Source organism: Ochotona curzoniae, unplaced genomic scaffold, assembly GCF_017591425.1.
Source record: "Ochotona curzoniae isolate NIBS_2020 unplaced genomic scaffold, NIBS_Ocur_1.0 contig_66, whole genome shotgun sequence".
Classification (NCBI taxonomy): Eukaryota; Metazoa; Chordata; class Mammalia; order Lagomorpha; family Ochotonidae; genus Ochotona; species Ochotona curzoniae.
This window is the reverse complement of record NW_024466512.1, coordinates 20549429-20562473: the sequence shown is the minus strand read 5'-3', so window position 1 is coordinate 20562473 and position 13045 is coordinate 20549429. Positions and strand designations below refer to the sequence as shown.

At 53.0% G+C, this 13045-nt stretch overlaps 1 protein-coding gene across 3 annotated transcripts in view; it reads left to right on the top strand.

Annotated features, from left to right (window-relative positions):
- Positions 1-10995: 10995 nt before the first annotated feature.
- CNNM2 (cyclin and CBS domain divalent metal cation transport mediator 2) overlaps positions 10996-13045 on the top strand; it is a 121679-nt gene continuing 119629 nt past the window's right edge. For 2 of the 3 annotated variants that reach the window (XM_040992181.1, XM_040992179.1), the window contains exon 1: positions 10996-12815. In XM_040992181.1, coding sequence (XP_040848115.1) covers positions 11198-12815 — 1618 coding nt within the window. In that variant the 5' untranslated portion in view covers positions 10996-11197. The remainder of the gene's footprint in view (positions 12816-13045) is intronic. The other variant, XM_040992180.1, reaches the window with a different exon arrangement.

Sequence of the window (13045 nt, the reverse complement as noted above, 5' to 3'; positions counted from 1 at the left end):
TGGCACGTTCAAGACAGGGACTTTAGCCACTGGACTATTGTGCCAGGCCCTCAAATAAAATGAATCTCAAAAAAATAGATACTTGGACTCCTTCTCCTATAAATCTGCCTTTCCAATGAAAATTTAAAATAAATATTTTTTTAAAAAAGATTTCTTTTATTTGAAAGGCATAGTTAGAGAGAAGGAAGGATAGTCTTCCACCTGCTGTTTTATTCCCCAAATGGCTGCAACAGGCAGAGCTGACAGATTGGAAGCCAGGACCCAGGAGCTTCTTCCAGATGTCCACATGGTGCAGGGGCCCAAGCACGTGGACCATCTTCAGATGCTTTCCCAGGCGCATGAACTGGGAGCTGGATCCGCTGTGGAGCAGGTGGGACTCAAACTAGTGCTCACATTGGATGCCAGCATCACGGGCGGTGACTTAACTCGCTGGCCCCCAGCACCGACATCCAGCGGATGTTGTTTTGTGCTCAGTCTGCTGCTGCTGCATGAGTCTTGCTTGTTTCAGATGGGGGGCCCTGCCAGTCACTCTCCTCAGAGGGCCGTGCCAGTTTCCCCTCCAACCCCTGACCCGCGCCCTGGGAAGGCTGTGCACAGTGAGATGCTGAGAGGCAAGTCAGCATGGAGGGAGGAGGCTCTGCCCTACTAGGACTCGGGTGCCTGTGGGAGTCCACGGTGCCTCAGCTATGCTGTCAGAGCCAGAGGGGGCACAGGGATGTCCTGGGCATAGCTTAAGCCTGGCTGACTAGAGGTTTGCTAGCTCATTATCTTGGCCTGATGCCATGCACTGCCTTCTTGTCAGGGGCAACAGCAGGATGGGAGGCAAAAAAAGCAGGTGTTCCTTCCTGGTAGGCCCAGCTCCACAGCCCAGCTCATTATTCACCCCCAGGAACGTGGGAGTGCACTTTGGGACCCACTTTGCCACCTGTTGGTGACAGGGCCCAACTGTGGAGATGCTGCAGTCCCTTCATGGTTTAGGGCTGAATTAATTACACTGCTCGGCTTTGTTTTAAAGTTTTTGTATTAGTTAAGTTTGTGAATCAGGAAAGTTTATATATAAAGTGTGAAATTCTGGCTTGGGGAAAAAATAGCATTGCTGGCAATGTTGCTTCTGCATTTTCTTATTTGTTGGAGACACAGAAAGCAAGCTAGAGACAGATGGGATTCTCCCACCTGCTGGTTCCTTCTGCAGATGCTTGCTGTAGTCAAGGCTGGACTGGGCTGAGACCAGCATTGCGTTTCTTCCTGGTCTCCCACGTGGGCAGCAGAGACCCTAGCAGCTCAGTACTTGCCTGCTGCCTCCCACGGTGGGCATTATTGGGAAGCTAAACTCAGGAGCACAACCCTGACTCGAACTCCTGGCACTCAGATCTGTGATCAGGTGTTTCCATCCATGTTTCCTGCTATGCCCACCTTGGGCTTGGCATTCCTGCATAGGTGCATTGGCCAGAGCTGATGCGTGGCTTTCTCTTTGCCAATGTCCCTAGCTGACCCATTTCAGCTTCTGAATCTGGTGCAAAGCCTTGGGACCGTGCACCCACCTGGAAGACCTAGAAGAAGCTCCTGGATTCAGATTGGCTCGGATGGCTAGTGTGGCCATTTGGGGAGTGAACCAGTGGATGGAAGATCTTTGTCTCTCTTCTCTGTAGATCTACCTTTCCAATAAAGGAAAGACAGCTCTGTTCACTTGTTCACTCCTCAATTGTATCAGCCAGAGCTGGGCCACCCTGAACCCAGGAGCCGGGAACTCCATCCAAGTCTCCCATGTGGATGGCAGGGACCGAGTTCATGGATCATACCTCACTCTCATGCATGTGAGCATGAAGCTAGACTGGAAGGAAATCTCGGGCACTTCAGTTAGTAGGTTGCAGGCGTCCTGAGCAGTGTCTTAACTCACTGCACCACATGGTCCACTTGAGGCCTTTTCCGCCATTGCACAGATGGTGGCAATGGCTGCAGGCCCACAGCCTACGCTGTCCTGGCCCATATTTAATTCATTACAAGCCTCACAGGGTTGCTCATGGGAGGAAGCCAGAGTGCCATGCAGCGTATGGAAATCTGACCTATAGCTCAGAGTCTAATTGTGCGGGTAGGTGGCCTGGACTATTGACTGTGCCTGGAGTCAACGAGCGTCCATCACATCCTGGTTTTTGAGAATGCTAAATGAGCATTCCCCCTGGGAAGCAGGGGCCTAAATGTCACGCTGCCTAGTGCAAGGAGGTTGTACAGCAAGTGCAGACCGACTGGTGCGGCCCTGGGGCTGAGTGGTTAATCTTTTATTAGCTGGCCCTATTTGCCCTTTTCAATTAGTCTTATTATTCCTTTCAACTGGATCTCCCCTAGGAAAAGCTGCAAGAGCGTGCAAGGAGTGTTCACTTTGGCTTTTCAGTAATGTAGCAAGAGCCCGTGACACCCATGATGACGTCTTAGGACCAAGAGGAAACACCACCTTGTGTAGTCAGAGGGCAAAGCAGATAGGCCCAGCACTTTCTTCACGGCCATTAACCGCCTTCTGACCCTCCCTCTCAAGGCCAAATTTTCTAATTTTTTACAGAAGAGAAAGCAGGCTGGGGGATATTGAGAAAATTTGCATGGGAGAATTACCATGAGATAAGCCATGGAAACGAGACCATGGTGAGGTTTTTTTTGGCTTCCTAGACCGTGGCATTACATATAAAAACAGTAATCCAGAAAGCAAGCAGTGGGGTTCCTGTTAGGGTCGCGGGCGAGGGCAACAGGCATACGTGGGAACTGTGCTGAGTTGGGGTGGTTATCTGGGCTGTCACACAATCTTTACAGAAACTGCCCCAGTGGAAGCCTTAAGCAGGGTTAATTATTAATAGTGCCTCTGTCACTTTCCAGAACATACTGTTGGGGACAATGGGTGTTGGCCGCTTACTTGATGTCTCTGCAGGTGTTTGTGTACTTGTTATATGAACAGCACTTTTAAGAAGTGGTTAATCTGCATTATAGGAATGTATGCAGAAAGTTTGACCCAGGAACAGGAGTTAGGCTAGTCTGGGATGTGTTGTATTTTCTGAAAGAACATGAGCCCTGTGGTGGCAATGGTGGCAGGGGGCTGGGCAGCAGGTGGGCCTCCAGGGCAAAGGCTGGGCTATTCGGTCTTGGTTTTTTGGTGGCCCCTATGGCATGAGATACTCAGCTTCACTTCTGTGTCCTACCTGTGGCTGGAAATGTGGTAGATCCCTTAGTCCTGCTTGCAAAGGTCAGAATAAGATGAATTGACAAAGCCTGGTATGTGCCTTGGTGGGCCGCTGAAATCCTAATGGAGCTCAAACACTTGTTGCCTGGTGACACTGTAGCCATGGTGATGTCTCCGCACAACCCATTACCTCTGTGGAGATGCTGTTGCAAACAAACCTACCACACAGCCAGTTGAATGAGAATGCTGCAACCTCATGAATTATGCATAGCACATCATACTTGGTAATGACAAATGGCTGTGTCTTACTTACTAATGTATTCATTTACCGTACTTTTCATCATTTTGTAAAAATTTTATTTGAAAGAGAATTGGAGAGAAAGAGACAACTCCTACTTTCTGGTTCACTTCTTAAGTGTCCATGAGCCAGGAACTCAATCTGGGTCTGCCACGCGGGTAACAGGGACAAGTACTTGAGCCATCGCCTGCTGCCTCCCAGGGTGCACGTAACAGGAAGCTGGAGTCGGGAACAGAGCAGGGACACAAACCATCATTCTGACACGGGATGCAGCTGTCCCAGTGGTGGCTTCTGCACCAAACACCTGCCTTATTATTTCGGTTATACCTCCTCCGACTTAGGACGCGTGTACTGTAGGGTGTGTGTTAGGCCTAGCAGGGAAGAGCCCAGTGTCTCAGAGCGTCTAGTTAAATACCCATTCCTAGCTTTTTTTAAAGATTCATTTATTTATTTTTATTGGAAAGGCATATATACAGAGAGAAGGGAACACAGAGAGAAAGATATAAAGAGAAAGATCTTCCATTCGCTGGTTTACTCCCCAAGTGGCTGCAACAACAAACTGAGCTGATCTGAAATCAGGAACCAGAAGCCTCTTCCAGGTCTCCCACGCAGGTGCAGTGTCCCAAGGCCTTGCATCTTGCATCTTGCATGCCTGGGATCCCATATGGGTGCTGGTTCATGTCCTGGCTGCTCCACTTCCCATCCAGCTCCCTGCTTGTGGCCTGGGAAAGCAATCAAGGATGGCCCAAAGCCTTGGGACCCAGTACCTGCATGGAATACCAGAAAGAAACTCCTGGTTTTAGATCCGCTCAGCTGTTGTGGCCACTTGGGGAGGAAACCAGTGGATAGAAGATCTTTTTTGTCTCTCCTTTTCTGTAAATCTGCCTTTCCAAGAAAAATAATAAATAAAACCTAAAAAGAAAAAAAGTATCTCAGGAGAAGTAAAAATTGAGACAGAATCCTTCCCATTGGGATCTGATGCAGCGCTGTTTCCATATGGAGGGGTTTGACCTGAAGAATTGCGGCTCTCCAGGCAGGTGTTTGGCCTGGTGCCCCAGCTCCCTTTGAGACCTCCACAGCCCATAGTGAAACACTGGGGGTTGGGGGTTGGCACCTCCCCTTCCAATTCCGGCTTCCTGCTTCTGTGCACACTGGGAGGAGGCCGGGGATGGCCCGCATATGGGTGTGTGTGCCGGCCACAGGGAAACCCAGGTTGAGTTACAGGCTCCTTAGTCTGACCCAGCCCTAGCTGTTGCAAGCATGTGGAGAGTGGAACAAACAGAAGATGCCGGTCCTTACTGGTTTTCAAATAAAAAAATGTGAATACTGTTTTTTTTTTTACTAGTTTGTTTATTTCAAAGACAGAGTAACAAACACAGAGAGGGAGAGACCAATCTTCCTTTCTCTCTTTTACTGTGTTTAAGATTTTAAAGAAGATTTTATTTTTATTGGAAAGGCAGATTTATAGAGAGGAGAGACAAAGATCTCCCATCCACTGGTTTACTCCCTAAGTGGCTGCAGTGGCCAGAGCTGAGCCGATCTGAAGCCAGGAGCTTCTTTGGGTCTTCCACACGGGTGCAGGGTCCCAAAGCTTTGGGTCATCCTCGACTGCTTTCCCAGGCCACAGGCAGGGAGCTGGATGGGAAGTGGAACAGCCAGGACCAGTGCCCATATGGGATCCCAGCGCATGCAAGGTGAGTACTTTAGCCACTAGGCTATACAGCGCTGGGCCTGGGATTTTCCTGTCTTTAGTTCACTTCCCAAGCACTCACAACAACCAGGGCTGTGCCAGTGCAAAAGTCAGAAATGAGGAGCTCCGTTTGGGTCTCCTGTGTCGGTGGCAGGAACTCAAGGACTTGCGCCATTGCTTACCATTTCTTAGGTGCATAGGCAGGGAACTGGTTTGGAAGCAGAGTAGTTAGTATTCAAACCAGCACCTTGATACAGGATGTGGGCACCCTAGGAGGAGGCTTAACCCGCAGTGCCACAGTGCTCACCCCCCAAATTTAGGAAAAAAATGAGCAAAACATGAGCAAATACAACAGCCCAGGTGGTGGGAATCCCTGTGTGAACTTCAACTTGGTTTATTTTATAAACTATTTTTGGAGAGTTCTTTTGATGTTTGCACTCTGCAGTCCTGGATTTCTTTTCTTTTTTTAAGATTTATTTTTGTTGGAAAGGCAGATCAGATTTATGGAAAGAAGGACTGACAAAAAGATCTTCCATCCACTGGTTCACTCCTGAAATGGCTGTAGTGGCCGGAGCTGAGCTAATCCAAAGCCAGGAGCCAGGAGCTTCTTTTGGGTTTCCCTTGCAGGTGCAAGGTCCCAAAGATTTTGCTATCCTCTATTGCCTTCCCAGGCCATAAGCAGAGAGCTGAATGGGAAGTGGAGCAGCTGGGACTCGAACTGATGCCAGTATGGGATTCCAGAGCTTGCAAGGTGAGGATTTAGTCACTGAACCATCGTGCTGGGCCCCATTCCGGGATTTCTAACTGGCTTTGAGATTGCTGGAGGCCATCCTTCCTGCTGCAGCTCTTGCTCAGATGCTCAGAGGCTTCGGGGAGTTGCCAGGCTCCCGCTCCCCCTCTTCTCCACAGGAGCTCTTATCTTCCCCCTCACCTTCCTTTAACTTACTTATCTTAACCTGCATTTTGAAGTTAAAAGAGTTCTATTTTTTTAAAGATTTTTTTTTTATTGGAAAGGCAGATATACAGAGAGGAGGAGAGACAGAGAAGAGGATCTTCTGACCAATAGTTCACTCCAAAAATAGCCGCAATGGCTGGAGCTGAGCCAACCTGAAGCCAGGAGCCAGGAGCCACCTCTAGGTCTCCCACCTGGTGCAGTGTCCCAAAGCTTTGGGCCATCCTCGACTGCTTTCCCAGACCACAGGCAGGGAGGTGGATGGCAAGTGGGGCCACCAGGATTAGAACCGGTGCCCATTTGGGATCGTGGTGTGTTCAAGGCGAGGACTTTAACCACTACACTATCGCGCCATGCCCAAGAGTTCTATTTTTAATCAGGTGATTTGAAAGGTAATACCTACCCTAATGTTTGTCAGACACCAGCAGAAGATTCCAGCTTTGGGGTGGGCATTGTGGTGTGGCAGGTCCAGCTACAGCTGAGGATGTTTGCATTCCTTATTGGAGTCTCTGGTTCAAGGCCTGACACTGCTTCCCACTGAGCGCTCTGCTGATGTGCCTGAGATGGCCTGCATACTTGGGTCCCTGCCACCCACATGGGAGACCCAGATGGAGTTCCAGGCCCTCTACTTCAGCCTGCCCCAGCCCTGAGTAGTGTGTATATTTCAAGAGTAAGCCAGTGGATGGAGGGTTCATTCTCTGTCTCTCTCCCTCACTTAAAAAAAAAAAATCTCAGCTTTTGTTCTTGTAAACTACCATTCTTATAAAGATACCAAATCTGTGAATCAGGTTTTCTTTATCTGAACTCATTTTTTTAAATATAGCATTATAAGAACTGGTAGTAAGAGAAGCAGCTCTAGAAAAATAATGCCTGGAGACTCACACTGAGATATTATTTGAAACAATCTGAATAAAAATTCAGGAGTGGACATTTGGCCTCGTGGTTAAGTCCTGGGTTTGAATACCTGCAAGTGGTACAGAGTACCTGGGTTCAAGTCCCAACTCCATCCACAGTTGCTGCTTTTCTGCTAATGCAGATCCTGGGCGGCAGCAGGGGATGGCTCAAATAACTGGGTTTTGCCAACTTCAGGCTGGACCAGCTTCCAGCCGTTGCAGGCATCTGGGAAATGAACCAGCAAGATTGGAGTCCTGTCTGCCTCTTTGTATCCAAAATAGGAACATTTCTAGAATTTATTTTGTATCATTGTACAGATCTTATTTTGAATTTATACTCTTGTTTTGATCCCAGTGATACAGCATGGAACAAAACAGATCTCTTGCCCACAGGTAGCTTCAGGTGGCTGGAGCCAGAGAATGAGCCAGATGAAGAGTTTACGTAGTATATTAGAAAGTCATCTTTGTTTTCAAGAAAAAGCAGAGATGGAGCCCAGGGTTATTTGCCAAAGTTTAGAATGAGGTGGCATTTGGTTTAGCCCTGTGTCCCCACACTGGGGTCCTGGGGTTTGATCCCCAGCTACCACTCCAGACTCCAGCTTTCTGCTCATGCACACCCCCGGGAGGCAGGGTGGAGGGCCCCAGAAGTTCATTTCCTGATGGACTCCTTACTCCCAGCCTCAGCCTCCTGGATCCCAGCCATCAGCTGCGGGTGTTTACACAGGCCATTCAGATCTATAGCTAAAAAAGAAAATGAAGTGTTCTTCAAGCAGCCCTGAAAGAGGCCAACTGTAAACAGCAGGGGGCAGCAAGTCACAGGCAGAGGAAATGCCCATAGTGGGCACACGGTCCCTGGTGCGACTGAGGGGGCAGCGGGTCAGGATGCCAGAGCAGCAGAACGTGTGGATTCTGAAGCACCTGAGGAGCAAGCAGGGTGCTTCAAACAGGGTGATGCCATTTCACTGGGAGGACAGGTGTCAGAGGATACAGGGGGGTGACTCAAACCTGAATTTCTTCAGAAACGTCTGCTGTGTTTATGCCAAGGAAGGACAACGTGCTTGTGGAATTAAAAAAGAAAAAAAGGCAAGGAGTAAATTCATTTTAATTAGTGTTTCAGTTGAAGTACAAAGACAGCTCCAGGTGCAGGGGGTTTGGCAGCTCAGTAAGGTTTGGTCAGTGTGCTTTAAATTGGGTCATGGGGGCTGGGGGCTGGCTGGGTTAGGTTAGGTTTCAGTACTCACCAGCATGGAACTGGGAGTAGACTGCGCCAGGCCAGGCTACAGAACCTGCTAGCAAATGCTGAGGTGAGGTGGGCCATGCCAGATTGGGCCGTGGTACCCACCAGCATATGTGAGACCCTGGTAGGGGGTCGGTGTGGGATTCCCTTGCTGGGCTACTGTCCCCACCGGTGAGGATGAGAATTGGGACCCAGGCAGACCAGGCCCAGGTTGGGTAGGGCTACACAGCTATTGGCCTGCCTGTGAACTGGATTGGGGGAGAGCCAGGCTAGGCTAACCAGTTGTATCCACTGGTACATGCATGAGCCAGAGCAAGTACAGGTTGGTTGGGTTTTGCTGCAGCATCAGCTGGCAAGTGCTGGGAATGGTGTAAATCCTGTCGAGCTAGACCGCAGTACCACCTGGTGAGTGCAAGATTCAGGACTGGGAGTGGGCCCACTAGGGAAATGGTGGGTATCTTTCTGATGGGCTGCAACTTTCATCAGTGAGCATGAGAACCAGGGCTGGGAGTGGGCCTGGCTAGACAGGCAGTGGAACCAGCCAGTATAAGTGTGGGCTGGATAGTAGGGTTGGTTGAGTTGAGCTAGGCTTCAGCACCCATCCATGTGTATGAGAGCTGAATGGGATGTGTGACAGTCTGTATGCTTCGCATACTGGCATGCACAGGAACCAGTGCTAGGGGGCAAGCCTTGTGGGAATTATTGGGGGGTGTCTTTCTGACAAGGCTGCAGCTCTGGCTAGTGTACATGAGGGCCAAGTGTGTGGTGAGCTGGGTTGGGCTAGGCTGCAGTATCCATTGGTTTGTGTAGGAGACAGGGCTGGAGAAAGAACTAACCCAGCAATTGCAACTACTAGTGTGTGCGTAGGCTGAAGTGGGTGCCAAGGCAGAGCTGGACTCCATATTGGCAAGCACACACGAGTCAGGTCTGGGATTACTTCAGATTAGGATTTTTTGGAGATTCCCCCAACTGAACCACTGGACTTAGAACTCCAACTGCAAGGAGAATGGCAGAATCTGTGGTCTGACCATGGAGTGCATGTGTCAGAAATGGGCCTCCTCAGCGCCTTAGAGCAGCAGAGAGCATGCTCAGATGCACAGGAGGGATATGGCAGTACACTGTGGCCTGCAGAGGGTGCTGGTACCATGGCAGAGGAAGGAGCACAGAACAAATCAGTCACCTATCCCAGCCATGCACTGACAACAAATATCTGGACGAATGGAGATGCTAAGGTGGACTGTGTTAGCCAATGGATCTTGGGAGGATTTCCTCATCTTTGGTGCAGTGAGACAGCATTTCAGAACTATCAAAACCACTTGAGCAGAATCCTTGGAGTATGCTCCACATTGGGGACCCTAGGATGACACTGGGTGGCTGTTCCCTATGTCTGGATACTGAGGTGGTTGGGAGGCTGGGTATGGCTTCTTTTTTCTCTCTTCTTCCCCCAGATACAGAAAGAAGAAAAAAAAATTGGAAACAATGATGTTGTCCACTTTCTCCTCATTTTCTACCCTCCCCAGCCTAATCAACTATGTAAATATAAGAAAAAGAGCTAGGGTAGGGGTTTGTGCTGCTCGGCTGTCCGCATCCCCCATCATCAGGGTGCTTGGTTTGAGTCTCGGCCAGCTTCCTTTGAATGGGCCTTCTGAGGCAGCACGTGATGGCTGCTGGATAGAGCTCGCAGCTTTTGTCCGAGGCCTGGCTCTGCCTTGGCCATGCCAGCAACTGAGGAGTGAATCAGCAGATGAAGGCTCTCTTTGCTTCTGTGAAAACAAAATCAAGACGAGCCTTTATGGGTCTTCTTAAAATGTCTGCCCCCTTTCTTTTCCCAAGTTGGCCAGGTGCCTCGGAAGAATCGCAGATTCTGAGCCCTTTCCGTTTGGTATTCTTGGATGGGATGCAGGGGATACCTACCACCGGAGATTTCAGCACGATCATGTGGGAATTCTCAGGACCAAGAAGCTTTGTGACACACGCCCCTGCAATGCCCCCAGACCTCCATGCGGGCACAGGCTTCCCTGCAAAGCCCTGCAGGGCGCCCACGCGGCCGGCAGGTGGCTCCCCGGGATCGCGAAGGGCGCACTCGCCCTTAAAGAGGCGAGAGGTGTCAAGAGTGGGTCCGCGGGGTTGCCGGGCCCCTCGGCAGCTCCCCAGGAGACTTGAGCGGATGGGGACAGCGCTGGGACCGTGTCTTCTTTTCACACTTTGGGCATCCTAAGCCATTCCTGGCCAGCTTCTTGGGATGCCGGGAGTGAAGGGTGCTGTCCTTGCTGACCCCGCCCCCGCCACTCCGCATTTAGCGAGCCCAGCGGAGCTGGGAAGGCTGTCCCGCGGGGGGCTCGCAGCCCTCACGCAGCCGGACCCGGTTCTGGGGCGCCCACTCCCGAGCCCCCTCAACGCCCGACCCTCGGACAGCTCCTCTTCACGGGCAGCCGGGCGCGAGGCCCCGCCCCCCGTCCCTGCGGATCCCCTCTCTGATTGGCTCTCGCGTCCCGGCTGGCCACGCCTTCTCCCCTCGCACATACACAAGAGTCACGCGCCTTTCTGTAGGAAACTTGGCGTGCTGAGGAGGACCGCAGCCCACAGCTCTCCGCCCACTCACCTTGCTATTGGCTCGCGGCGCCCCGCGCGGCCACGCCCCCATTCCAGCCCCCTGGCTGTGAGGGCCGATGCCCGCTCTTGATTGGCTGGCCGACTTGCCTTTCGCGGGAGCGTCCGGAGCTCTCCTCCCTCTCTCCTCCTCTCTCCCCGCCCCCTCCTCCCCCTCCCCCCGCCCCAAGCCCGCGAGCCTCGGGGTTTTTCTCAGTTGGCCGCGGCCGAAGTCAGTGTCAGTCAGGGAAGGCGGGCTGATAAGCACTGGGGCTCCGCGACGCTCCTCTGCAGTCTCGCCCCCCGGGGGGAGGCCGGTGCCTGCGCTCGCGCCGCCGGGTGGAAGGATGAGGCCGCAGCTGAAGCAGCCACCCTATGATTGGCTGTGGCGCTTGTGAACCCGAAGTAAAGATGGCGGGCGGGCAGGCAGCCGCCGCACTGCCCACTTGGAAGATGGCGGCGCGCCGCAGCCTCAGCGCCCGCGGCCGGGGGGTCCTGCAGGCGGCGGCGCGGCTGCTGCCGCTGCTGCTGCTGAGCTGCTGCTGCGGCGCGGGTGGCTGCGCGGGGGCCGGCGAGAGCGAGGAGACGGTGATCATCGGGCTGCGGCTGGAGGACACGAACGACGTGTCGTTCATGGAAGGGGGGGCGCTGCGGGTGAGCGAGCGCACCCGGGTCAAGCTGCGGGTGTACGGGCAGAACATCAACAACGAGACGTGGTCCCGCATCGCCTTCACCGAGCACGAGCGGCAGCGCCACAGCCCGGGCGAACGCGGGCTGGGCGGCCCCGCGCCGCCCGAGCCGGACAGCGGCCCCCAGCGCTGCGGCATCCGCACCTCGGACATCATCATCTTGCCCCACATCGTCCTCAACCGCCGCACGTCGGGCATCATCGAGATCGAGATCAAGCCGCTGCGCAAGATGGAGAAGAGCAAGTCCTACTACCTGTGCACGTCGCTCTCCACGCCCGCGCTGGGTGCCGGCGGCCCGGGCTCGGCGGCCGGTGCCGTCGGGGGCAAGGGCGGCGCAGGGGTGGCCGGGCTGCCGCCGCCACCCTGGGCCGAGACCACCTGGATATACCACGACGGCGAGGACACCAAGATGATCGTGGGCGAGGAGAAGAAGTTTCTGCTGCCTTTCTGGCTGCAGGTGATCTTCATCTCGCTGCTGCTCTGCCTGTCCGGCATGTTCAGCGGCCTCAACCTGGGGCTCATGGCGCTGGACCCCATGGAGCTTCGCATCGTGCAGAACTGTGGCACAGAGAAGGAGAAGAACTATGCCAAGCGCATCGAGCCCGTGCGCCGGCAGGGCAACTACCTGCTGTGCTCGCTGCTGCTGGGCAACGTGCTGGTCAACACCACGCTCACCATCCTGCTCGATGACATTGCCGGCTCCGGCCTGGTGGCTGTAGTGGTCTCCACCATCGGCATCGTTATCTTTGGCGAGATCGTTCCACAGGCCATCTGCTCCCGCCACGGCCTGGCCGTGGGCGCTAACACCATCTTCCTCACCAAGTTCTTCATGATGATGACCTTCCCTGCCTCCTACCCGGTCAGCAAGTTGCTGGACTGCGTGCTGGGCCAGGAGATCGGCACCGTGTACAACCGTGAAAAGCTGCTGGAGATGTTGCGTGTCACCGACCCCTACAACGACCTGGTGAAGGAAGAACTCAACATCATCCAGGGCGCGCTGGAGCTGCGCACCAAGACTGTGGAGGATGTGATGACCCCGCTGCGCGACTGCTTCATGATCACGGCCGAGGCCATCCTGGACTTCAACACCATGTCCGAGATCATGGAGAGCGGCTACACACGCATCCCCGTGTTCGAGGGCGAGCGCTCCAACATCGTGGACCTGCTCTTTGTCAAGGACCTGGCTTTCGTGGATCCGGACGACTGCACCCCGCTCAAGACCATCACCAAGTTTTATAACCATCCCTTGCACTTTGTGTTCAATGACACCAAACTGGACGCTATGCTGGAGGAGTTTAAGAAAGGTGGGAGACCGCTGGCTTTCCTTGGCTCGCCCTTTGCTTCTCTCCATCCTCCCCCTCCCCCTTCCTTGAGGAGTCCTCTTTCTCACTCTCTCCCACTCTCTCCCTCACCCCCTTCATCGAACCCCCCAAGGCGAGTTGACCGGAATTTCTCCTTCCTCTCTTAATTGCAAAGTTGAAAGGGTAGCATGGACTTGGGGGGCGGGGAACGGATTGAACTTGGAAGCGCTTTT